This window comes from Dermacentor andersoni, chromosome 7 (genome assembly GCF_023375885.2).
Source record: "Dermacentor andersoni chromosome 7, qqDerAnde1_hic_scaffold, whole genome shotgun sequence".
NCBI classification, from domain to species: Eukaryota; Metazoa; Arthropoda; class Arachnida; order Ixodida; family Ixodidae; genus Dermacentor; species Dermacentor andersoni.
This window is the reverse complement of record NC_092820.1, coordinates 63,211,172-63,237,181: the sequence shown is the minus strand read 5'-3', so window position 1 is coordinate 63,237,181 and position 26,010 is coordinate 63,211,172. Positions and strand designations below refer to the sequence as shown.

Below are 26,010 nucleotides of genomic sequence, written 5' to 3'. Positions count from 1 at the left end.
CGGAAAGTGCGAAGCAGGGAGTGACGTAGCTACACTTTCGTATGTAAAAGACTAACCCGTCTAGTAATGGATTTGTGCTGTGACAGTACTGTGGGAAGGCCAGGCATAGGGGAGGACTCTTTAAGATGAAGCTTTAGCTCGGGTGCTCCTACCTAAATACATGTAAAAGGAGAATTCGATTTTATGGGCAACCAGTGCAGCAAATTTGGCGAGGTTTGTTGCATTTAAAAGAAAACACTTACTATCTAGTGACTGTTTGTTTCAAATTTTTGATTTAGGTTGTCAATATTTTAATAAGTGCCAAAAATAGAAAATTCTCAGGAAACGAAGTTTTATAACGCTGTAACGCAGTAAAAAAATTATATCAGAATAATGTGAATTGCATATAATAGTACACCTGAAGTGGACAAAATTGTTATGTTACACATGATCTCAAAAAAAGTTAGTAATATGGAAATACAGCTTTTGTGGGACCCTTGTACACAACGTAACAAATTCAGATATCAAATTTGGCCAATTTCACATATCAAATTTGTCCGTTTTGAATGATCTAGTGGATGCCGTTTACAGAAATGCGATATTTGTTCTTGAGGCGGAGATATTAATTTACATATTTGGTGCTTCAATTTTTTTCAAGCTTCCGAATCTTTGAAAATCTTTTTAACAAAATTCAGGCCCTAAATTGAAATTTCGCTCCCAAGAGTGACGAGAGTTTAACTTTCTCTCTCAAATGCAACAAATTTTATTAAGATCGGTCCAGAGGTTACCCATAGAAAAACGTTTTTGCGTTTTACATGTATAAGAATAGGCCAATGTCGGAGTTGGGCCCGAGCTGAAGCTTCCTCTTAAGAGGAGGGTTCATATACGAGTCGTATCGAAAGTGTTAAGTCCACTTCTCTTCTCTCTGGTCCTCTTTGTAGGGGCATGAAGTAGCGGCGCAAGCCAAGTCGCTGGCCGTTGAAACGTCTTAGGCTAATAATTACACAAAGTGCATGGTATGGATGTCACCATGTGAATAATATCAAGCTACGTCGCAATTGGTAAGCGTTCTAGGCGTCTTCTACAGCTTCGCTGTACAACCACCTTCACAGAGTGGATTGGACGCGAATTTTTTTTCCATACCAATGGGGCAGATACTATTTGATTCACAGGCAAATCGCAGCTGTCGACCAAACGCCCATCCCATAATCGAAAAATAGCACATGTATGCTTTCACTGCGACAACACTTGGATGCTGCAACCTGGGATCGTTGTGCGCACCCTATGTCGGCCCTTTTCCTTGCGTCGCTGTGGCGTAAACGAGAGCTGTGGAATAATTTTGGCGGGTACTGTACATTGCGCTGAATACCTGGCGCTTGAGTGTTAATGCCTTCCATTCCATCCGAATGCCGCTCCCGCGGGCGGGGAATCGAATCCGCGACCTCGTGCTAAGCAGCAGAGCACCACAGCCGCAGTAATAGAGCAAGAATGCAGAGCGTACAAAAATGGTAATATGCACATCGGAAGCAAGATGCTTTTGAGAAGGTGCTATTTGTATTGCAAACAAGTAATATTGCGTTTAAAGCGTGTTAATTTGCTAGTGGACTCGCGAATTAGATTTAAGAATCCGGCCCCTGGCTTCCCTCCGCTTATTTATTTTTTCTTTATTTTTAAGCTTTATTTAGTATGGCCAGTTCTCACTGTGAGAGTCCGCCACTGTCTGTAAATCGCGCTTTCACGGTAAATGCGCTCAGAGCGAGAGGAATTGCTAGTCGGGTAACTTTCTTGATTAATACTTAAAAAAAATTCCAAACGATATTCTGGGAAGGTTATTGGTTTGACTAATTCCTACATCCTGTAAAGTAGGCGCACTTCAGGCAAGAAGAGCGCCGAGCCAATCGTCGCCTCTCTCCTGTGCTATCGTCCTTTCTCTGTTGCCTTTCACCTGCTGTGTATACCTTACGGAACCAGCTCTCGTGTAATCTTGACTTACTTTCGAATGCGCATGCGCATCAGAGAAGGAGGACAAAGTGACCGGAAGGAGCGTATTTTCATTGCTTGTGGATGATTGTTGCATCCGTGCATCCTGTTGCTCTCGGCACCGCAATGTTTCCTTTCTCTCTTGATTTCCAAACACGAGTGGAAAACAAGGAGTACGTGTGCAACTGCTTCACCATGTGTTCGCAGTAATGCTGTTCCTACGCTAATAAAATAGTAATTGCGGAGAATCTCGGTCAATTTTTATGCCTCAGAAAAACACGCCCTTGGAGACCATCTTTTCCACATAATAATCCAGTCGCCAGGTAACGTAGACCTGCGAACGAGAAAAATGAGAAAAGAAAGAAGAGAAAAATTATTTCGCGATTTAGCGGTAAATGCAAGAGGAACGCGTTAGCAACGTCGCACCTCTTTGAGGTCCCAGATCCATGACTTGTACCGCGTTGATCACACTGCAACGTGTTGTTCAGAAGCTCGCTCAACACACGCCATACCCCTTCGAGGAGAGAGGGGCATACACAAACGCATGCACGCACACCCACACTCGCACGCACATGTGACACACACGTGACAGGTTTCCCATACTTCACGCACACTTTTTTCGACTTTGGTACCTTAGTGCTAACGCAATAAAATACATGTGTGGCAGAACGACATACACGTCAAGTGCGAAACTGCCCTCGACAGGCCTGAGCGTCTCGCTTATAGTCACGAACAAGTGTGCTTAAGTCCCGTTATGCTATTTTTTCATATACTTTACGTTACTCAGACCGCGGGGCAACGCTTCTTTATTATCAAGAAGTTGATCATCACGTCTTACCTAGCGTTACAGTTGTATTTCTCGCATGTCTGATTGGTGGCGAGGCGTTATTGAAACAAACGCTTCGCTACGAACGTCAGTCCTTTCACTAATTGTGTCCGCAGTGTTGACGCCATTAATCGTGCCATAAGCGAGAACCGACTAGCCCGATAAGAAGTTCTGCCTATAACGAGGCACGTTACTGCACTGATAAAACAGCGAGTTAGACAACATGGCGTGGATCCTCAACAGAGCGTGTCCCGTTCCTAACTTGTTCTTTCTGAGCGGCAAAACACCGACAAAGCAGTGCGGGTGCAGGAAGCATGAGACAACGTTAGACGTTTTGAGAAGTGAAAATGGAGAAGTCACGTCAAGTCAGGAGGAGGAGCCTCCTTGGCGTGAGAAATGTGGTTCGAGGTGGCAACGCGTCTCGTTATAATTCGTGACAGCACGACGAGGCCGATCTGGACTGCTGGCGTTCCTTTATTTCATAAGTGGCTTTCCCTAGAGACAAAGTGAGTGATTTCCTTTATTCTCGTATATTTGGTGCTATTTCTGGTTTTCGATAGCTCCCCGCAGTTATTTAGCAATGCAACAAAGAAGAAAACAAAAACAAAGAAAAGAAACAGAATAACCTAAATTACTGCTTCACAGCAATGACGCATGAAATTACCTGGCTTGGAGGATCCTTAAATGGTCGCAAATGGAAGGAGTATGAAATATAAGCTGGTTCTAGATATGATGCAAATTCAGCAACACTTGCATTCTGAGTGGTACTCTTTGTCCATGTGACGCAACTGTTGCTGTTGTGAATTGTCTACGAAAATACGATCCAGTTTCTAAATAGCCACGTAAGCATTAGTCGGCAAAGGACTCTCTAATTAAGGACATGAGAACATGATGATTTGTAATGGCATTCGTTCGAAAACTGGGCGGCGAAAAGGGTCACCTAGCCTTTACGAGCTAATCATATGTATATCTATTGTATACTCATTGCAGTCTAGCATTCTGTCTCCCTCACTTTATCTTGTAAGGTTACCAATGCCGGTACTGAACCCGGTTCCTTTTCTTCCCTGCTTTATTACATGAATAATCAAAGCGTTTGCTACTTATCTCCACCGCTGACCTGGTATCCCTCCAATGAGCTTTGGACCCTATGTCATTCCGGAAGGTGGACGTTCTCCACAGAACTGGATGGGTGAATATCTTGACATTTCATTACAGTTTGCTGAGTCATGACTGGATAATTTGCTGCCGCAGGCAGATGCCTAATTCTGTTGCAAATATTTGCTCTTGCATGTTTTTGTTCTCGGGCAGCCAGCTCGGACCTGAAGAAACAAGGCGCTGCCTATTGTTGTTGTCGTAAAGTTTTTCTTCGGTTTCTTGCTTGGCCTCTAGGAAATTTCGGCGAATGTTTTTATTTCCTTCCTCTGAAAGCAAGTTATTGTCTCCGTTTCTCTTACTTTCGTTTGAATAATCCCGGGTTATTTATTTACTATTTCAACTACCCGTTACTGATTTACCAACCTTCTTTTCCTTTTCCTCCATCTCGCGCCGACACTTTTGAGGTTGCTCAGGTTGCATGTCGTACTCCTAAATAGGTTACTCACAATATGCACAAAGTCCCCAATCAAAAGATAGAGCAAATATCAATATTCTATAACTAACAAATGCAGCTCCTGTCTTCGATACTATATCTAAACTGCAGTGCTACCTAAAACACATCACATGAATGGCTGCGTTATTCACAGACCTTTAGTTAGTCTTTTGTTCAATGTATTGCAGAAATATTTACGTAATTTTTTAAGCGCTACTAGTGTATTAAACCACAAGCTTGAAAAACAAAATAAAACAATAAGACAAAATGATGACAGGGGTGAATATTTAGTTGCAAGTGTTTGCCGAAGTCCTAAGTGTTTTGTAACGCCACTGAAATACTATAACTTAACGGACAAAAAACTTACGGATGCCCTGCTGATAAAATAGTGCTGGAAATGATGCTTAAAGTATTGTCCTATTTCCAATCGGATTTGATAAGATTGAGCAAAGATATAAAACTACAAGCAAAATAGCTGATTCACATCTTGTAGTCGGAACTACACACCTAAGCGTAAAATAGTTACAATAAAGCAAACATTGCCTGAGCACGTGTTTCCAGCAAACAAGTCTTCGTGAAGCCACCATGGGATATCTTGTTCGCCAGGACTAGCACGAATGAGTGTGTACGAAGTCCAAAATAACGACATAGAGGTTATTATTTGACCCTGTCACCCGCACTGCATGCGGCACAGAGTTTCTTGTGTTGAAGGGTCGTAGCAAATTTTGGTTATACGCTGGAAGTTGTTACGTGTCCTGTAGGGAGCGTTCTGCCACAATTTTCAAGTCGGCTCATTAATAGCTGAGATAGACATATTTCAGTGCCGCGAACCCATGATTTCAGCAGGCGGGCTCCACTGCATAGCCGGACTCCTTCTCCGCTCGCCCCGTTTTAGCCTTGGCAAGCGAAATTCCTTCCCTGCGTTCTCCCATATAGGACCTCGAGGATCGCGTGACGTATACGTCACAGGCCCCACCTTTAATATTTTTTTTTTGTTCCTCGCTTCTTTTTCGGCGCTTCACACTTCCGACGACGGTGTCGCGCGCGAGCTGTTGTCTCGTTCGCGCAGCGCACGATCTTGCGCGCTGTGCAAAAGGAAACATGACTAGCGGTATAATACAGTGCTACACGAATACTGATGCAGAACAAACGGATTGCAGAACGTGATCACGCGCTGGAACACGGTAGAAAATGGCATTGTTTCGGTACCTGCGCACGTGACCGCATGACCGTGGGAACGAGCAGACGAAGCGGAAGTACATGTCTCTCGCTTCGGTGCGAAGTAAAAAAAAAAAAAAAACACACACACAGACATTCCGTTTGTGTGTTTTATTATTTCTCTCAACTTCAATTCGTCTATTCAAGCAACAGATCGCACAGATCACAGCTGTTGTTTTGAATAATTCTTGAAGTCACATGTCACCACGAGCGACGTCACACTGCGGACACGATTACGTAGGCGCAGGGGCACGATTACGTCACCGTCCAGCTGGAGCGCGGAGGCCGCGAGTGAAGAGGGAAACGACATTCGGATTGAAATCGCAGATCTCCGCGGCGCGAAGCGATGTATTACTTTGCAAACACGATTGTTATCGCGCAATGTATGCTCTGCGCTTGTCAGCTCAAAACAGGCCAGATCTGGTGAGGCGCGCTTTAAAGACGTCGCAGGCTCTATGCCATTATGGGTGTATCTTTTATAGGATGTCAGAACCAACTGGTTCTTAGCCATTTCGACACTCCACTGAAGCGGACGCCACAAGTTCTTTATTTCAAACAACTTTTTTCTCCTTTGGTTTCTTACGTACTTTAACTCTCAGTACTACTGCTTTAGGTTAATCTTTTGAGGAGGCCGTTTACTGCACATTTTCGTGACATTAAATAGTGAATGAAAAAGCATGCTTAAGTAGTAATGTCTAAGTGTTGACATGAATGGTATCTTCAGCTGGCAGTTATCGAGTGCTCTAAGGCGCTCTGTCAGGCGACACCATATTTGGCTGGTTGAAACGGAGTGCTCGAAACCTGCTTTGGCTATTTCATTCCATGGGATCAGATCTGTTCAAGAGCAATCGGAGCCGCTCCGATCACGTGACGACCTCCACTTCCTTTTCCTGAGCAGTGAAAGCGGAAGTCGCCAATTTTCTTGGATCTGTGGTGTGCGGGGACGTCGGGTCTGCAGTCTCTTTTTTGCAGAGGTTGCCCACGGATCCATTCCCGTGTCTCTAGGCGTGTTCACCTGAGGTGCCCTGACTCTGGCTATGACTAAGAGGGGCTCCAGATCTGACTGCTCCGAGCCGCAGCTTAGGGCGTTCTACCGAAGATACCATCAAATGAAATTGTGCAGCGTTTCGAAGGTGCGGAAGTAGTCAGCAATACTACGAACTAAGCTAGAATCACCTGGACACACCTGTAAAAATCCTTTTTCTTTTATCCTGCTAGCAAAACACTTACGTCAATAATCAGCAAGCAGGTTTCCATGCCGACGTAGGAGACGTGGTAGAACTGCATTGCACCGAATACAGAACAACGAAAAGGGATTGTTGGGAATAATGAAAGCGTTCATGAACAGGGGAAAACTATTTCCGTCTTCGTAATGAAAGACACTTTAAGAATAAGCGATGCACTTCAACGAAATAATGGAACATTTCACTCTCTCCCTAGAATTGGCACATCACTGCATTGAGGCACGGGATGCAGGGAAAATGCAGTGAAGAGTCACGATCGCTCGATAAAAACACGCTACGTGTCTTTCACAGCGAAGCTGTTGATGGTCGTTCCGCAGTTGTGTTCGTGCGGCGCTGAAGGCCGGCGTGCGACGGCGTGGTCGATATAAAACGCATGTGCAACGTGACGTGTGCAACGGAACGCCTATTCTCCGACACACGCTGGTTACACGATTGATGCGTACACGAGTGACACACGATTGACACACGATTGACGCGTAGTAATAGTTCATTGAGATAAGTCACAGCTGATATGCGTTGTATATTTAACAAGTGATTCCCGATTTTTGTGTCTCACATAGCACTTTACCGCCTCCACGTTGTAGGCCACGTAAGTTTATGCGGCTGCGGCAGTCAATCAATGCTGACGCTGTGTTGCTCCAACACGGTCTGCTTGGGGGCCGTCATCAAGATTTCGCTTTAAAACGTGATTGCTCATGATTGCAATAGAAAAGTTACGTTGCGTGTACCTCACTGGAATATACGTAAACTTCCTCGCGCGCTTAGTCCTTTCCGCCATTGTCTACGGGAGCTGTAAGCATGGCGGTTCAGCCACCATTGGAATAATAGCCAGTAAATGAATTTGCCTCAACTTATTCCTCTTGACTTTATACGAATTTGTGACTTTGCGAGGTGATAGCCTTCAACAATATGTTTCGTTATAACGGTAGCCACCCGCAATGATTACGCCGCTGTACGGAGCCTTCTTGCCTTCTGTATATACAAAAACCAGCAACGTTCAAAGCCACAACTGGGAAGATTAGACAGATCATTCCCTCGCAAGCAAATGATCTCGGCGCCAAAGTTAGTGATTCTCGTGCACATACAACTGCAACGGGAGGACGAGTTACCCTCTGGGCAAACACTATAGGCTCTATGGTTCGGCATTTCCGCTACACTTGAACTAAAATGTTGTGGTATTAGTGCCTTACCTTCCTCCACTCTCTATCACTCCGAAGTCTCTTTTTGAAAACGCGCTGGCTGGCTGCGGCCAAGGGCTGCAATAAGAAGGGTCGACAATAATGTGCCGTGGTGCGACAGACGCGACACTAGACAAATGAGCAAGCGCTACGGTGGAAGCGCTGCATTCGCTTCTAGAGGTTTGTTGCAAGGACACAACTACCAATGTACGCGGAGCATTCTGGGTGAGTAGATAGCATAACAAAGTAAAAGAAGTGTACAGATTCCACGCGCTGTGGGAATCGCTTGACGATGAGCTTTGATTGGTTTCTATGAAGAACGGTGTTCTTGTTTCGCAACCATTTACAAGGAAAGAGCACGTGACCAAGTTGGACACATTTTCACCAGCATACGCCTCGCTCAACATGAATATGGGGCGCCCAAACAAGTGGATCCCAGCCACCACGATGATGGAATGACGACAAGTCAATGACGACGATGAAATAACGACAATAGTATTTGACAACGACAGCATGATGACAATAGGATGACGCTACAAACCACGAAGACGACGACATGCCGACAATGGCATGACGGTGATGGAATGGTGACGACGACTGTATGCCTGCGACGGGGTGACGACAACGGGAGGACGAAGGTTGAATGACCACGATGGAATGGCGACGGTGAAACAACCACAATGGCATGTCGAAGATGGTATGACTTGGAAGTTAAGATGACGACACAATGACGATGACGGTATGATCCAGGAAGTGTGAAGACGAAGGCACGGTGGCGGTGCACTTACGATGGCATAGTTGCGGTGACATAACGACGACGGTTAGACGATGATGAAATTACGGCGATGGCGTAACGACAAAGGAATAGCGATGACGGAATGAAAATAAACTGATGATACGGAATGATGATCATGTCATGATGACGGTGGTGTGATGACGACAAAAATGACAGCGCAATGACGATTACCAGGTAAAGGCGGCGAAACGATGGTGACGGCATGGCAACGAAGGACTGGTCACAATGGAATGAAGGCGATGAAATGACGATGACGGAATGGCGACGTTGCCGTGTGTGTGGCGGAGCCCCTACATGAAATGCCGCCGAGGACCACCTCGTTTCGCATAGTATCCGGTGCCGATGGTCTGTATCAACCAATCGTGCCAGACAGCAAGTAGCTCATCCAGTAGCGAAATTCGGCAAAGTGGGGAAAGAAGAAAATACATTTTCGCTATGAAACAAGAGAAAAATAAATTCACAGCATTATCGCGTGGCTTACATGAAGGCAATTTGATCTTGCTGAAGTAATGACTCACCACTAGTCTACTCAATGACCTACACGCCTGTTTCGGCTAGAATGAATAGAGTCTGCTTCTATTACGCTTCCACTGACCTGCATTGCGTTTGTGAGATGATGATGATAGTAAACCACGTGTTTTCACGTCAGTCAATACCAACTAGCCCAATGTTTTGTTCCGATAAGAAGAGGGGTTTGCTCTTAGCCTCGTTCGCCTTTGGAAGTGGTAAAAACACGTGCACTTGGCACGGCCAAAGAATTATGTATGATCAATCAGATGAGAGGTGAATGTGAGCTGGATAAAAACCCCGACGAAGTATCTAGTTGTTCCCATGGACAGTTACAAAAATAGCGACGAATGCTGGACGAACCAAGCAAAAGAAACCAGAGAAAAAGCAGAAAGGTGGAAAGGCATCAATCTGTCCATTTTCGCAAAAGCAACTGTGTGTAACATGTTTTTTATTACGAAGTTGTACGTCATGCAGACGTTGCACTGTTAAGGGTGAACGTGCAAAGGCTGCACAGAGTGTTCGTGGTTTTTATCTGGGGCTCTACCTGGGAAAGGTGTAGCCGAACAAATCTGTTCAGACACGTGAAGGAAGGGGGGCTGGGCTTGGCGCATCTTTTTGTACGACCGCTTGTACACAGATTTCTTTTTTCGGGATGTGCGTGATCCATTTCTGCGTACGGTATGCCAGCTAAGATTGAGAGGCGCTTTGCCGGCACTTATCGTTAGTACTGATAGTATGCCGGGAAGGCTTCGTGACCATCTTAAAGAAGTTGTAGATAGTGTGCGCTTCCTTTCTGTGCGTTTTTCTTTTGATTATTTATGTGGCGTAAAAAGGAAAAGATTATATAAAGATGTTTGAGACATTGTATTTCCAATGCCATTGTACAGAGCTCTATATAGTAAGGGACCAGGACAGGATGTCCTTAAACGGGTGAAAAATATGGAAGTGCCTACTGGGGTAATGACATTTTTCTTTAAACTACACACAGAACACTTTCAGTGAAGACATTCATGGAAGAACGTGGCTTCCTTGTACCATGGGGCTCACACTGCTTGATTTGTCAACAACCTGAAACAGTAGATCATGTATTTTTGCATTGCTGGGCGGGGATGTTCTTCTGGAATGTAAATCGCATGTGATCAGGTACCTTGCGATAAAGAATGAAGACGGGATCCCATTTGACCTAATAATGCTCAACGACCTTCATTGTCTATGGCGGGCTGGGATGGCTGGGTACCATTGCGACCCGGACGCTAGGCCTAATAATTTAATTTTAATTATGGGGTTTTACGTGCCAAAACCACTTTCTGATTATGAGGCACGCCGTAGTGGGGGACTCCGGAAATTTCGACCACCTGGGTTCTTTAACGTGCACCTAAATCTAAGTACACGGGTGTTTTCGCATTTCGCCCCCATCGAAATGCGGCCGCCGTGGCCGGGATTCGATCCCGCGACCTCGTGCTCAGCAGCCTAACACTATAGCCACTGAGCAACCACGGCGGGTGACGCTAGGCCTGCGGGTATTTATTTTCGAGAAAGTATGTCTAGCTTCATTGAAATAAAGAAAATACACGATTGTATACCCCCATGGCTGTCGAGGATAGAACCTCTGACAGCGCTCAAAGAACTTTAATTAGACAACGCCAGTCCTTATACGACTGATGGCACGTATGTCCTTTCAAGATGTTTTATAGTTGTTAGATGTGTTTTGTAATTTGTTCTGTATTATGTGCTCTGTACAATGCCGAAGACAGGCAATAAATAAAAAAAAATCAAATGAAAGGCCTCCGTATATCCCTCTGTAGAGTGGTAGATGTGGCATCAGCTCTGCGAAAGCCAGCATGTAGGAAGAAGGTTTATGAAAAGGAAAAAAAAATTCATCCACCTGACCGTAGCTTAGACTACAAAGAAAGTCACAAATTTTTCAAAAAGAAAGCTTTGCAATGAAAGAACAGTTCCTCCCGGTCTGCGAATCGAATCCTGGATCAACGTTTTCCCGGCTGATCTTTCTGTCATGTGAGCTACACAGGAGACTAGCCTATCGCAGAGCTAGGGCGAATTAATCGAAAACTCGAGTCGCAGAAACATAGATTACGGCAAATTAGTTCCGCGGAAACTTGCAAGGTCGAGGAACGTTAATGAAAGGGAAAATTGTTATCTCGTCGCGGTGGCACAATGTGGGCATGGCGTTTCGAGCATGAAGGCCCGAGTTCGACTTCCGGCCGCGTTTCGGTGGTGGCTGATTTCAAGTATGCAGTGAGGTATACTTACCTATAACAGCACGTTAACGGACCCCAAGTGGTTTAAGCTTATCTGGAGTCTTGCATTATGTAACCACTCTAAATGAAGTGTCACCCTGCTCTGCGCGCGCATTCTTTTGTCTATACTGGGCTACGGGTGCTACGCATTATAGAGTGTGTCGTCTCACGTGTCGTCTCACACGCCATGTTGTTGTCCTATTCGCAGCTTTCACTGTGCTGCTGGAGGTGAGCAAATTGAGATAACGTGTAACACCGTGCTAGCTGTACGGCAATATATAGTGGCCTCGATAGTCCCTATTTACGACTCGAACTAAATGTTCTCCCCCTAGCGTCCGCGCCGAGAACCAGCCGATCTAGGTTCAGCGCACGTTCTCACATCACAACGTGCGCTGTAACACTGCCTAACAATGCCAGTGCTCAAGTGGTGGTGATGCCGCGGTGCACAAGCCCGAAAAAGAAGACGGTTGTCGAAAACGTTTTGCTCTGTACCATTATGCGTGTCATACAGGTGGAAAGACAGAAATTTATTACTTCATCGTTTCACGAAAGTAGCAGGCGACGCGCAACAGAGAACAACGTGGAAAACAAACTTGCGCATTGAGAAAAATGGACACTATGGAGGTTTGTTCGAAACACTTCACTCGGGACGACATCTTTATTTGCGGCGAACAAACTATTACTTTCTTTTTATGCATTTTCACTATATTGTTTGCGTGCCAAATCACGGAGTGTACTTTGTTTACGCGGGCGCTTTAATAAATTGTTGGTGTGCGCTTAAGCGGCCTAAGCTTCATTTCGTTTGGTTAGTTTAGGTTTTCTCCTCTAGCATTAGTGTTATTAATGCCTTAAACAACACGAATACCCTCGATAATGTAACTTGTATCGCAGACACCTGTAGCAGGAACAAGAACTACATCGGAAGGTCTGAAGTTGATCATGACACATGTTATGCCGCGGTACGACATATCGTTTTGATAGCATGCTTTAGTTTAGCGGTGTAGGCAGAATAGGCTGTCTTCTCATTCAGAGCGGTGAGTTGTTTATTTTCTCGCAAGAAATTCAGGAACAACTGCAAGCAGCGGTCGTTCAGCGTGGCCACAGCCCAAGGTAGTTTGCTTTGCGACACTGTGCATACAGTTGAATTCCATTAGAACCGGTTCGTTTCGTTTCCAAGTCATGCATCTATACTAATACAAGTGTCATTGCTAAAAAAAAAAAAACCTCGCAAAATTTCGGCAACTTATTGGAAGAACCGAAACTTGGTCCGACTGGTTGTTTACTTTTCACGTTTCACCGGGGTTCGAGCATTCCTACGGGTGTCGGGTGTTTGCTGTACTTCCAAGCCTGGACCTTACCTCGAACACTGTGTAATGCGAGCGCAAGCAAGTGCCAGTCGTCAGAAAGAGACTACCTTATAACACGCACCAGCTAACCAAAAAGAGCAAGGTGCACCCCGACTCACAAACGGAATTCTCGTCTGTTTTTATGTGGTGACACACTTACAAGGTAACTTAACAGTTTTTAGCCTCGTTCGATCAGTGAACAATAACCGTATTTGCCTTCTGAAAGCCCAACAGACGTTACTGTCTATGCATTGTGGGATGCTGTGGGATACAGCGCAACACGAGTCCCACTGTGGAGTCGCCTGTGAAGGCCAAAAAGAGTCAAATATCATAACTGTAGCAGTGCAGCACCGAGGGAGACAAGTGCCTGCACCTTTTGGAGGCCAGCTATGCGCAAACGCTTCTCTTTTCTAACCTCCGGCTCACTTGAAAGGCTCGTTGTCTTTAAAGATGGCTGATGCGGCTTTCTTGGCAGGCTGGTCGTTTGCACGCAAAACGCAGCGGCAAATTTTTTACGACCGTGAAATCCTTGCGAGCGATTGAAACAAGGTAATGGGCCGCAAGGACCCTTTCGGCTTCGTTCGGCTTCAATGAAACGCCTCGATTCTACGCTACAAACCAGAAACGTAAGCAGAGCACCAAACGAAAGAGCCGCCAGCACAAGCAATGAATTCTGGAGTTGCCAATATAACTAACCCAAACAAAACGTTTTCCTTTTACCAGAGATTTGCACCCCAGTCATTGGTTCACTAATCCAAAAGCAGCCATGTTTCTATCTATTCCCGTCACACCTAATTAAACATTTTCCGTTCCCTCACTCATTCACCGGTGCGACGACTCCCGTCATGTTTCTTCGTTATTCTCGATGTTTCGGATTCATTAATTAGTACTCTATGGTTCAACGCTCTGTTTGTACAGAGACCGTATTAGCTAAAGATTCTTTCCCACGGATTCACTTTTGTTATCATCGATGACCGACAATGGCGATAACGTAGGCGTCGCGTCCTGTGCTCGTCATAAGGAAGGAGACTTAAAAAGTCGCAGTTTCGCCCGGAAGACAAAGCACTTATTGCGATAGCAAATTATTAGATAGCTATACGAAGTAAGGATAGTAGCGCTACCGGCCGCATAAATTTGTAAACATTCGCTTACTTAACTAAATTAACAAGCATGGCGTCACGGACGCATAGGCAAAAATGAAGACATCTCGCTCGATGACTGCGGAAACGCAGTCAAAACGCTGGAGTGAGGAATCGCGGCAGCAGCAGCGAGCGAATTGACCTTCGTGCATCTCACATCAACGCGAACGAAACGCCGAAAGCACAGAGCATACGAAGTCACCGGCACTGCAGGCGCTCTATAAACATCGCAGATCGCTTTCACGATACGGCGCCCGCACAACCGCGCCGTAATCAGCAGCCGCCGAGGGCGAGCCGCGTTCGCCGGCTCACCCTCGCACTTTTTCACTCGTACTTACGGCATATGGCGCGCGGCAGCAATTTTATCGCCCTTGCACTTTACACGGAACCGCACGGCGACGCCGACGGCAGCAGCAGAAGCGCGGCTGGAGTGTCCAAATAATTGCTATCCCAATAAAAGAATCCTTACGTAATACGGCCTCAGCAAACCGATTCGAGTACCAGCGCTGGCAAGGAGGTGCTACGGGAGTATGAGTGCCCTACTAAAATATGCTGGCGCCGTCCACTAGCCAGGTCCCCAAAATGCTTCGGTATTTGAGAGATAACAGACGCACCTTCGCATAAACGTTTGTTTTAGCCCGATCCGCCAAGCCGAGCTCTGCCCATTGCCATGCGCGTAGCGAGCAGCACAATGCGCCGCTGTCGTTCTATCGCTTCGGTGCCCATTCAGCTCTGACGCTGGACACATGTACCTCAAAATGATCGTGTGATTAGCTGGCGCGAAATTGTAGTTTGTCCTGCTGATAACTGTTTCCTCCGCCCATAGTAGCCCATGTGGTACAGCGCTGCTGTTGACATGGCAAGTTTCAGCGTCGGTTGCCCATTTTCGTTGCCGATCTCAGATTGTCTGCCGAATGCACCTTTGTTCCTGCGAATGTTTTCTCTTCGTTGAGCGGGATAGTCTCCTGACTGAGCCGCCCACGATACACTGTAGAGAGGTTGAAACATGTTCAAACACGTTCTCCCTAGGAAGTGACGACAAGTGGCTGAGAAAGGAAAGCGTCAGCCTGGAGCAAACGTTTCGATAGGAAGACTTGCGAACATGAAACGTGAGACGCAAGGTGACATGCGCTGGTCTTTCTCCTGCACTGCTGTGGCAGTGCGGAAGCGACGATGAAATTTGTGAATCAAGCGGTAAAAACGCCGCCATGTTCCCACCCAGGATCTTCGTTCCGGCTATGCACATTTTCAGAGATGCTAAGCCTAGTTTCTAATGATCAGCGTTGTTGCTATTAGAACAAATACTGAGATACATTGAGTGTCTGAGCAACGACTGTGTGATATTTGCTAATTTACATGTTTATTTCTTGTACCCTACAGGTTCATTAAGGAACTTCGAATAAAGTGGGTAGCATAGGGAGAGAATATACGCCAAGGGGAAATAAACACGTAAGTAATACGAGTGCGTATTTACATGAACGTACATTTAGAAAAGGTAGAAATACAATACAGAGATTACGGTGTGAATATATCGTTATTAGAGTTACCAGATAGATAAAGGTGAACTAAACCCCCTCGTTCCCATCCTCGAAAGAAGAATAAATTAAAGGCATAAAGCGTCGTAATGGCAATAAGGTAATGTTAAAACAAGTAAATAAGATATAAATACATAATTTTTGTTCACGGATCACTATAGCAACGTAACACACATATTTATGAGCACATTTAATAAGGAACATATGTTTTAGCGCTTGTCGGATTCGTGATTGATTAAATGAATGTACTCAAAAAGCGCGACATTGACGCTATCCCCAAAGCGATTGTTAAGAAATTTGCAACTAATTGTCCTTTTCATTATTGACTTTCGAAGACACGCTATAATCCCAAATTTGAAGTCGACCGGTACTGAAAACGTATGCTTCTGGTAGAAAATGTGCGCCTTCCACAAGTTACAAGAAATAGGACTTGGTACTGAAGATATGCAGCGAAATTGAGTGCTGCTCGAAGTAATATATTTTCGTAACACGAGAAATGCGGGGACAAAAGATTACTGGAAAGGCAATGCATTTCACGGCACATTTCTTCTCCGCATTTAAGGAGAATGGTGCGACGCACATTTTCCACAAGATGGTTGTGCTTTGAGTACTAGTCAATTTTGATTGCACAATCACAAGGTGCTCCCTAGAGCTATTATGATGAGTGCTATGCAGTAATTAAGCAATAATGAAAGCGCCAGCAATACATTGCTCTTCCTGTTAAACCGCTGACTCGTTCGAACTCAAATTCTGCTCAGAGATAAAATTTTGTAGTGACTATAGGTAAACAGCGCAGCTGGCTCAGCCGTGCTACGCTTGATAACTTTGGCTGCACAGCATGGAACTACTGAGACGAAGTGTACCATCGGTCGGTGGTGTTTTGACGTGACAGCGCATCCATTTTGTTTTGCACCTTGACAGACAGTGCTCATACACTGGTGAGCTAACTTGATTGCAACCTCGCATCTCTTTAGGGAACTTATAGGGAATTCCTTACCACAACGTTCCTTTGGTTCTGCCCCTTGAAAAACTGCAACAAAAAGAGTGATTATGTATAGCCGTTTCTTCCATGGCGCACTGCAAACGCACCAACTTCGAAAAAAGTGTACACTTTCATAGTTCGTCGATAGGCGATGCTTCTTGTCTTGTGCAAGGGTATAATATCCGTCCGAATGTTGATATTTCGTATACTTCTTGCGAAACCCAGATTTGACATATATCGGAGTAAAATTTATAGAGGCATAGAATATTCAACTGCAATGGCTGATGTCACGTTATAAAGCATAACATGTCACGTTACAGCATGTTAAACATGACGCCTCGCGCTGTAATTAGGTGTAGATTTTTCTTGTACATTTTATGAACGCCTATTCTCTCCTCGCGCTCAACGACAAGTTATCAAAACGTCCGTTATTATTTAAAGGAACACTAAAGAGAAAAATAAGCTTCAACTTTCTTAGTTGAACAGCAAAATGTATGTAAATTACCCTTCTTAGATAGCAAAAAAGGTCACTCTGGCCGTGACAAGAGGCAAGCCAGAAAAGTCGCAAAGGCAAAAGACAGCTGGCGACACCACCCTAACGTTCTCCCAGCAAGACGTCGTGACGTCATTGATTTGGCAGCACCCGCTTGGGCCTAGCCGATTCATTCATTAAAATGGACTGCAGCGCATTCTAATAGAGCAAGAAAACTGAAGTCGCGAACCATGGAGAACATTTAGTGTTCTACAACGACCAAAATACGGGGAGATACTTTTAAAGTTATCATGTTGCATTGACGTACCAACACTTGGGTTACGGCACAAAATAAAAAATTGAAGTTTTTATTGTTCTCTTCTATAATAATCAATTACCCAACCGTGAAATGGTTGAAAATAGGGTTTCTAAAGAATGCTGTATCTATCAACACTGCTTTAATGCTTTTGTCACATGGGTATTCAAGGTAACGAGAGCCCATTATCTATAAAGTGCGTCTAAGTGCACCTCAAAAAGTGTCACTGTGCTTAGAGCTTGCAAAAGCAGAACATCGGAAAGTAATGAGAAAATCTATTACATTGCGAGCCCTTAATTTTTGCGAAATCTATAAAAAAGTGCATATTGGGTAGACTGCCACGACCTAAATACGAGATATATATGAGTGAAAATGTGTTTCCAACATGTAACTTTCTAGAAAAGTTAAGGCCAAGGTTCTGCGCGATTTCACAGTAATAGAAAAGTTGTCTTTTTGTTCAGACAGACTGAACTAGCGTTTTGTTCGTTCAGTATTGAAAGCGTAAGCAACTAGAATAGACGGCACGTCGAAGTTACTTGCAAGAGAAAGTAGCTGTAAATATAGTGACGGACTCGCAAGGGAAACCGCAGATTAAGGAATTAACCTAAACGAGCACTCACACGACGTTTTCAGGATTTCGCTTTTTTTTCCTGAAATGAAGGTTTCGGACTTTGAAATCCTAGAAAATAGGGTGTTTATAAGTTACCTTTACTGCTTTAGACTTTAATAGCCTTAACACAACACTTGATAATAACAAACGGTTTTAGGCTTGTTACAAGGTAAATCGTAAAGCATTTTGTTTTTATTTTTCTAGGTGACGCAGATTTGCCGAAAAATGTGGGCACCACAGGAGAAATCTCACTGTGTAGCCTGGTCCATACAAACGAAGTCCGATGCCCAAGTGCAACGAAACTTTCGGACACAGTATGTAAGAGAACCACCGTCCCGACCAACTATCCTTCTTGTTATGGGTCATTTATGGAGACACGTAGTGTTCGTCAACAGGAGGAGGGTTTCAGATGCCAACGTGGACAAGGTAAGGCAGGCGTTTGCAAGCAATCCGACAATATCGATACGTACGACGGCCAGACTGGATGCTGTCCGTGCCACTAGGGGTGCACACGTTGACGTGTAGAATGAGAAAACAAGCACTTTATGAGTTATCTTGTCACATGTGGAAAGCCGTTTCTTATTGTCTAGCATTTATTCGAAATCATTGAAATCTAAAGTTCTGAACATTATTTATGGATACCACGTATGTTGGAACACCTCAGAGTAGTCCCGGAATACAAACTGTGAGATAGCTTGCACGTAACGTCACGAACGCAGCTTCCCGCCACGATGTTTCTCTAATATGGCGTTTCGGATGGCGTCAGTACTGACTGATGCAATCACATATTCACTGCTGCGGGTAACCTGTTTTCGTGGAGAAAGTAAAGCTTAGGAAAGAGCCCTGTTCTACCGACTGTGCTGCAGTGTGTTGGAGCTGTGCGAGACGCCAACGAATGCAGCTGCCCGCCGTGCTGGTTCATCAACATGGCGCCTACGATGACGTCAGTGCCAGCCATCTTGCTCCGGCTCGTCCCCGGCTACGGTCGTCTGCTATGCTGTTGCTCGTTCAGCTGCCCGATTTAAGCATAGCGGACGACCGAGCGAGCCAAAGCGAGTGCTAGAACTTCATCATGGCTTGCTCCCGCGTGATTGCCTTATGAGTTATGACATCATGGCACACACTCCTCCTTGAAAAGGAAACCGTAACTGATGCGCAGAAAGCTCTTATACTCCTGACACGCAAACACTCTAAAGTCCTTTAGGTAAGGGGACATCTACCGGAAAGGCGTTTAAGCGGAGTAACAGACAATAAAGGAGTATCTGCCTTACAGCAAAGTTCCTTTGTTGGAAAGCAGATCGCGCATCTACTTGTCGAGCGGGAAGGGCATTATTCTCGTACACAGCGCGCATAGCTTGTCGATAAAAGGAAACCTGTCACAAAACTATGGTGCCCCATAAGTATTTCTTTTTTACCTTGCGAAGATGGTTCAATTTCTGGCCGTAATGGGATTTGTCGAACAGTGAAGGCTTACTCTATCTATACTCTGAAACGCTCGCATCACGTCACTTGTAGGACAACAGAAACGTGAAAAACGATGGAAGAAACGTGGCAAGTACCATGGCAGCACGATAATAAGCAGCATGCACAGCAAAACGCCGATTGTCCATAGTTGGTAGCTCAATTTAAATTGCGACTAAGAACGCAAGCACATGAAGAAAATAAACGAACATGCGCATTATAAGCCATCAACAATGAAAAAAAAAAGTTTTTAGGTTCTACAATCGCTAAATATAATCTACATGCACAGCTTCTCTTTAAAGTGTTTTCAAAAGCCCGGACCTCAAACTCCAGCTCAGGGCCGTCCAGAGGGCCCAAGAACTGGCGGAGCGTCACCACGTTCCCGTCCCGACTTGGGCGTCGCCTACCGTTTCGGCCCGAGGAGCTCCCCGCATGGGATCTCTAACAGCTTAAAACTCCTCAGGACCTCACTGAAGTTCTTGACTGACTGACTGACTCTTGTTGCTCTAACAAGTAGCGCTATTTATTTATTTACTTATTTATTTATTTATTGCAGCGTTGATCCGAGGAATCACCTAATAAGTTTGGTGGTTTTCCTATCTGCAAAGGTCATTTTGCAGATGTCAGCAAAGGGTCCTTCAGAATAACAACAAAAGGGCTTTACTGCAAAGGACTTTGCTTTTGCGTGTGTCAGGGACATTAGACTACAGGACCTACATACAGGGCAGAAAGTGAAATTCGAGATGGCATGTAACTACTGTTTTGGCAGAGCCATGCGGTGCAGATATTTTGATTCGCTCTTAGCACATTACGTATTATAGCGCTGCCTCGTCTGCCATGAAAGCGCCGATGCTGAAGTATTTTACACCAGCCAGAAATGGGTATTTCTCGCCAGCCGCAGCGCATAAAGCAGTGGCTCTTGGCACTGGATTTTCGCAAATTATGTTTTTCGCCGATCCCTGTCTAGCGTTAGCGGACTCCATTCAAGGCCTGCGAATTGGCAATTTCATCACTATCGCGTAAAGAACGAGCGAAAAAGAAAAGAAAGAAGGAAAAGCAGAAGTCATACGTATGCGACGAAACGAGATCCTTCGAGACTATCTGCATTCAGGCGTGGCTTACGTCACCCACTTTGTTAATACGGTAAGCCTCAATTATCAACCTAGCCAGAGCATTGCATCTATTTCAACTATGTACAAAGTTGTCCAAGCCTCGGTATTATACAGGTACTGGTTTCACGTGACAAGTTTGAGTTTGTGGGAACATAGGAGCGAGCTTAAAGCAAGACGAAGTAATTCGACCTGTCCGATTCTGAGTTTCGCTGTTGTAACCTCATAATTTCATGCAGTTACTAGATGGAACCGTGACGCTTGTGTCTGCAGGAGCTGCAAGCAGGGCGCCTCAGTCAGCATGGGAATGATTTTTTGGTATATGGATTTGCCGAAATTTCGTCCTTGTGGCTTTAAACGGCTTCGTGACTTTGCAGACTGATCATTTTCAAGAAAGTGCTGCGTTTTGAATAATTAAATGAAGATTGCTGAAATTGTCCGACAGCTGGATTCGCCGATGGGACCTATAGCACAGATGCCCGATATTGAAACCATTACTCCACGGACGCACGAATAAGCAGAACCACTTCAATTAAGAGCGATTATGCGTGTTCACAGGGACTCATTGCCTTTTGCACTAAATAAAAAGAGCACAGGCATTATCTGCCAATGGAGGAAGATAAGGCCCAATAAACGAAGCCACAAGAACGTCCGACGCCACAAACATGAAGATCAAATCGGGGGAATTGCCCGAAGAGGCGGGCTTCACTTGTGCAGGAAACTGCATGATCAGATGGCGAATTGCTTTAAAGAGAATAGCAGCATTTGTCTGTTTCACCCGTTTTCAAAGCGGCCAGGGGCGGTCGGACGTTTTTCACCAATAAGAAGGCGCCGGTGGTAAGGGCATACGCTTTTCTTGCTCATCCCATGTGCAGGGTATGTTCATCGCCGAATGCCAACAGTTATCTTTCTTTGAGATACATGCACTGTCGAATGAGAGCTTCGGGGCGTCTGAAGGTATAAGTGCCGTGGTGGAGCGCTTGCGAAGGACAGCTCTCCTCCTCACTCGCTGCCCTCTCCCCCTGCGTCGGTGGCAGGAGAAGACTCATTCTCAGAAGGCGTCAAGAAAGGAGGATTCTAGTTGCCTTTCACGCCGGCGCTGAAGGGAGCATGCACATGATGAATCGGCTTATATGTATGGACACATATACTGCCGCTATTTATGTGCTTAGCGGCTCTGTTGTTTAAGAAAAATGCGATGCAGGAACAAAAGCTAGCTAAATATGCTTACTGCGAGAAGTAAACGACTCCTAGCGTATCATTTCCTTTATAAAGCGATTAACTTGCTAGAGGCGTTCGGCTATTCGCTCACATCGACTATATTCGTTCATTATTTTTGCACATTAAAATATATATATATATATATATATATATATATATATATATTGAGTGCACATGTCCCAATGGCGAAATTGAAGATCACCGGTAACGACCTCATGTCTGCATAGCTGGAATCCTAAGGCTAGCGGCACCTTCAGTGTATCCACTCCTAAATTATGCTAATACAATGCATTTGCGTTACACATGAAGCCATTCCGAACCTCTTCACGCACGCTTTTGTGGAACTGTTAGCTGCAACGCCAATGCACTTCGTAGCACGATTTAAGGCCGGATGTCTAGAAAGGGGCGCTATAGCCTTACGCATTCTGTTAAACAAAGACAACTTCACTGCTGCTCAGCTTCAGTTTCATTGTTTCAAATTCAGTCCTTTCAAATTCTGTCCTAAAGAGAATGATTAAAAAAGTTAGTTGGGCAATGTATTTCCTTAGCTACCTGGACGTGTCAATCTCTCATGCAGTTAGTTTCCATTCCTTCAATAAAATGCACCCGAGAGACGCAACAACGGTATCAGCCTCACGTGATTTAAAAAGAAAGTACAAACAAAAACAAGCAAGTAGTTAAATTTAAAATATGCGGAACCATAAGAGTCAATCGAACCATAGAAGATAGCCAAACCCGTAAGTACGACTGCCTCATGCCTTGAGAACCCATGTAGATTTAACGCTCATTCGCCACCACGGACGCTTCAGGTGCCGTTGCGGCCTTCTGCCAAGTTATATGGTTCGTTAAAAGGCTCTCAGGTAATTGCGGTTCGCAAAAATCACACGCTTACGAGTTGCATCACAAATGGTGACTCACGTGCAACGGCAGGTCGTAGTGGCCCAATGCTACCTGCATGGAGGAAAAATAGTTAGATTTAGTAAACTACATTGATATTTATTAAATTGATGACCACAATTTCAACGCAGTGCTTGTAGAGCACATTTGAAAACAACTTTGATTGATTGCGACGCTCTGCTTTGCGCGTAACTTCTTCTTCCTCATAAAACAACAACAACAACAACAACAACAACAACAACAACAAAACACTGTGGTGCGCGACCGGCTAGCCGCGACTCCTTCTTTAATGGTTTCGCGAACTTTCCTTAAAGAATGCGTGAAGGAGACAGAAAAAAGAGAGTGGCGTCCTCAAATGGGCTCTACACACCTCGCATGAACTTCGTTGCCGTAACGTAACGAAGATCATTTTTTGGTTTGTTAATTATTGAGCAATAATTACTTAATAAGTAGGAACTTACTGGCCACCTCTTTCGGAGGTTGCTAAGAACATGCAAGCAATTCTACTTGCTCCCTATACGCAAAAAAAGAAAAAGAAAAAAAAGTAGGCTCCGGTTTTTCTCCTTAATCTCGCACCGTGTTATCTGGGGAGGCCGGTACTCAAATGCCTATAGACATGCATCGTCCTTTTACTTTTTGCAGGCATTTGTTTTCGACGTATTATCACTGCGATCAAGTTCTCCCTCGGTGAGAGACGCGCATATATTCTTATCAAAAAATTCTCGCACGATGTCGCGGTTGTGTAAAGCAAAGTAGTCTCGTCTAATCAGATCAACGGCGCTATGCGATTGCAGCGATTCGTTCTTCAAAGTAAGCGAGCACGAGCGCTTGCGCTAGAACGTGCAACGAGTCACTCGTGAATAGCGGGTGCACATGACTGGCGGGACCGGACTCGACGACCAACGACTGTACCGGCCATTAACATTGTGCTCTTAATGTTACTGATTTTTCAAAGAGCATGTACGCGCATTAAAAGGCGGGATTGTTCACTAGCAGTAGTAGCAGTGTTGCATTCCTTACCGGGCCTACGAGGTGCCAATGAACCGCGATATCAGTGCCCTATGCGTCTTCGCGGTGTCTGACAAGCTGTGGCTCTGGCGGTGGATATAGAACGTAGAGCATTTTTTGATGGCGCTGGTGCTACGTCGAAAGCAGTCTTTAATCTACGAAGCTGGCTGATAGATTTCTTTTTGCGCGAGTCTGCGACATTGTAGGTACAATTAATGTTCATTGCGACGTTGCTTTAGCACAAATGGTAAGAAAACGCAACACAAACAAATAAAGACAGAACTTGTCGAACAGTATGAACTTTTGATTAAACGGCCGAATTCATTCAAATCAATCAATCAATCAATCAATCAATCAATCAATCAATCAATCAATCAATCAATCAATCAATCAATCAATCAATCAATCAATCAATCAATCAATCAATCAATCAATCAATCAATCAATATTCACTGCACAAACGCTTTTCCTTGTGAAAAGCAAAAGGACGGTGATAAAAGTAAATATATTTTAGCTGGACAAAACATCGTCCATCTATAAGAGCAAGAACAATGAGAAAAATAAAACAGAAAAAACACACTAAGTAAGTTGTTCAGAACTTTTTGTTGCATCTTTGAAAACCATAACGCAGCTGGCAAGTAATCTGTGCGTGTCTTACCCTATAGAAAAGGTAACCAATCTCTACGGACGTGATGGCGATCCTTGCTTTGCACAGAAACACTCCCGCTTCCATGGTCGCTGCCCGTCTCTGCAAAAACCAATAAGCAAAAGGAGAAGAAAGTTGGTTGTCTACGGGAGCTCGGAATGCCACCGAAAAAATTTATTGGCAACTGCGGCTTAGATATGCTAATTTTAAGGTTCTTCAGAGGTCGGGAGTTTGACGCTAAGGAACGTGGCAGGGACAAAATGAAGAAAAAATGTGAATTTTTTAAGAAAATGGAAATTTTTCTTGTGCAGTGATTACCATTTCGCACTTATTTGCTACCGTATCGACCTTCAATCTTTTGCTGTGGCCTTTTTGCCCGCAATGTGCTATATTCCTTGTCAATCTTTCCATGCCACTTCGATGATTTTGATATTTTTGGATGATATTTTGTTGGATGGTACATGAAAGTTCCTTCCATATCGGTTTTGTATTTGTGTATTACCCCCCTGTAATGACCCTCAAAATGACGGTTAACAATGTGTTTAAATAAATAAGAATATGTATCACTTATGCGCTGAAAAGATAATTGGTGTTCCAATTCAAGTCGTCACAAACTGCTTGAGGGCTGCTTTGGGGACTGATTACCTGTAACGCCAATGCATTGAATAACAAAGTTTAAGGACTTGTATCAGAAGAACGGTTCAACTCTCCATACGCATAGCACGCCAGTCTAGAAGCAGCATAGAAAAAGAAGGGCACAAAAAGAAAAGTAAACAAAGAAAAAAGCAAGACTGATTTCCCCCCTTTTTGTGGCGTCAAATTGATAGGTTCACGGTGACGACAGAGCAGTACAGTGGCGCTATTCTGACTCTCTTTCGCCTGCCATTTACGCTACCCTACTGTGGATATTATGTGAAAAATTTATCGAAAGAATACGGCTTTTCGTAGGGTAGAAGAAATGCGCGTTTTCGCTTCCCCGAAGCCCCACATGTGTTTTCATTTTAAACTATAATTATAGTGTCCACTATAATTTATGACGAAGTTCTATGTGAGCGAAGATTACAGCGAAGGGCAATAAAGAATCTTCACAGTTGCCATATAATCTAGAGATCTACTCCTAGGGAGCTGAATAATAAAGTTCTTCCGTATTGCACGCCAATGTAACAACTTGCTTGTGAGGCATGCCATAGCGGAGGACCGCAGAATAATCACCTGTAATTCTATACCGTGCGGGAGATGCAAGGTACAAGAGCCTACTTGCATTACCTCCCCCGCGCACCCCCCTACCCTCCCGCCCCCGTTTGCCTACGGCAATCAGCCTTAGAGCATACGTGCTTTCCCGCCTTGCCTACGCAAGGAAGGAACAGATTCCTTAGCGCGACATGGGTGCTTATGTAGTGCATTTTCTTTGAAAGAGTTGCACAGCAGAAAATTTTTCTTCCAGTGGTAAATATTTATTTACAGTGCCCTTAAATACTCCACAGAGACATTACATAAGGGGGGCAAATATTGTTGCACACTCACAGATAACGCAAAAAAAGAAAAATAACAAGGAAAGAAATTGCAGGCTTATACAGAAGATAGAGCGGCACAATTTCGCTCCTAGAGCTGTGCTAGTCGAAGTGACGGACCTTATTTGCACGGTGAGTTCAAATGCATAATCGACTAATTGACAAAACCTCCGTAATTAC

The 26,010-nt window shown here is 44.5% G+C and overlaps 1 protein-coding gene across 1 annotated transcript in view; it reads right to left on the bottom strand.

Moving 5' to 3' along the window:
• Positions 1–2,207: 2,207 nt before the first annotated feature.
• LOC129385496 (uncharacterized) overlaps positions 2,208–26,010 on the bottom strand; it is a 34,788-nt gene continuing 10,985 nt past the window's right edge. The window contains exons 5-10 of the mRNA XM_055072128.2: positions 24,332–24,421; positions 22,687–22,719; positions 16,595–16,627; positions 8,026–8,091; positions 6,822–6,872; positions 2,208–2,293 (exon numbers count right to left, since the gene is read on the bottom strand). Coding sequence (XP_054928103.2) covers positions 2,228–2,293; positions 6,822–6,872; positions 8,026–8,091; positions 16,595–16,627; positions 22,687–22,719; positions 24,332–24,421 — 339 coding nt within the window. The 3' untranslated portion in view covers positions 2,208–2,227. The remainder of the gene's footprint in view (positions 2,294–6,821; positions 6,873–8,025; positions 8,092–16,594; positions 16,628–22,686; positions 22,720–24,331; positions 24,422–26,010) is intronic.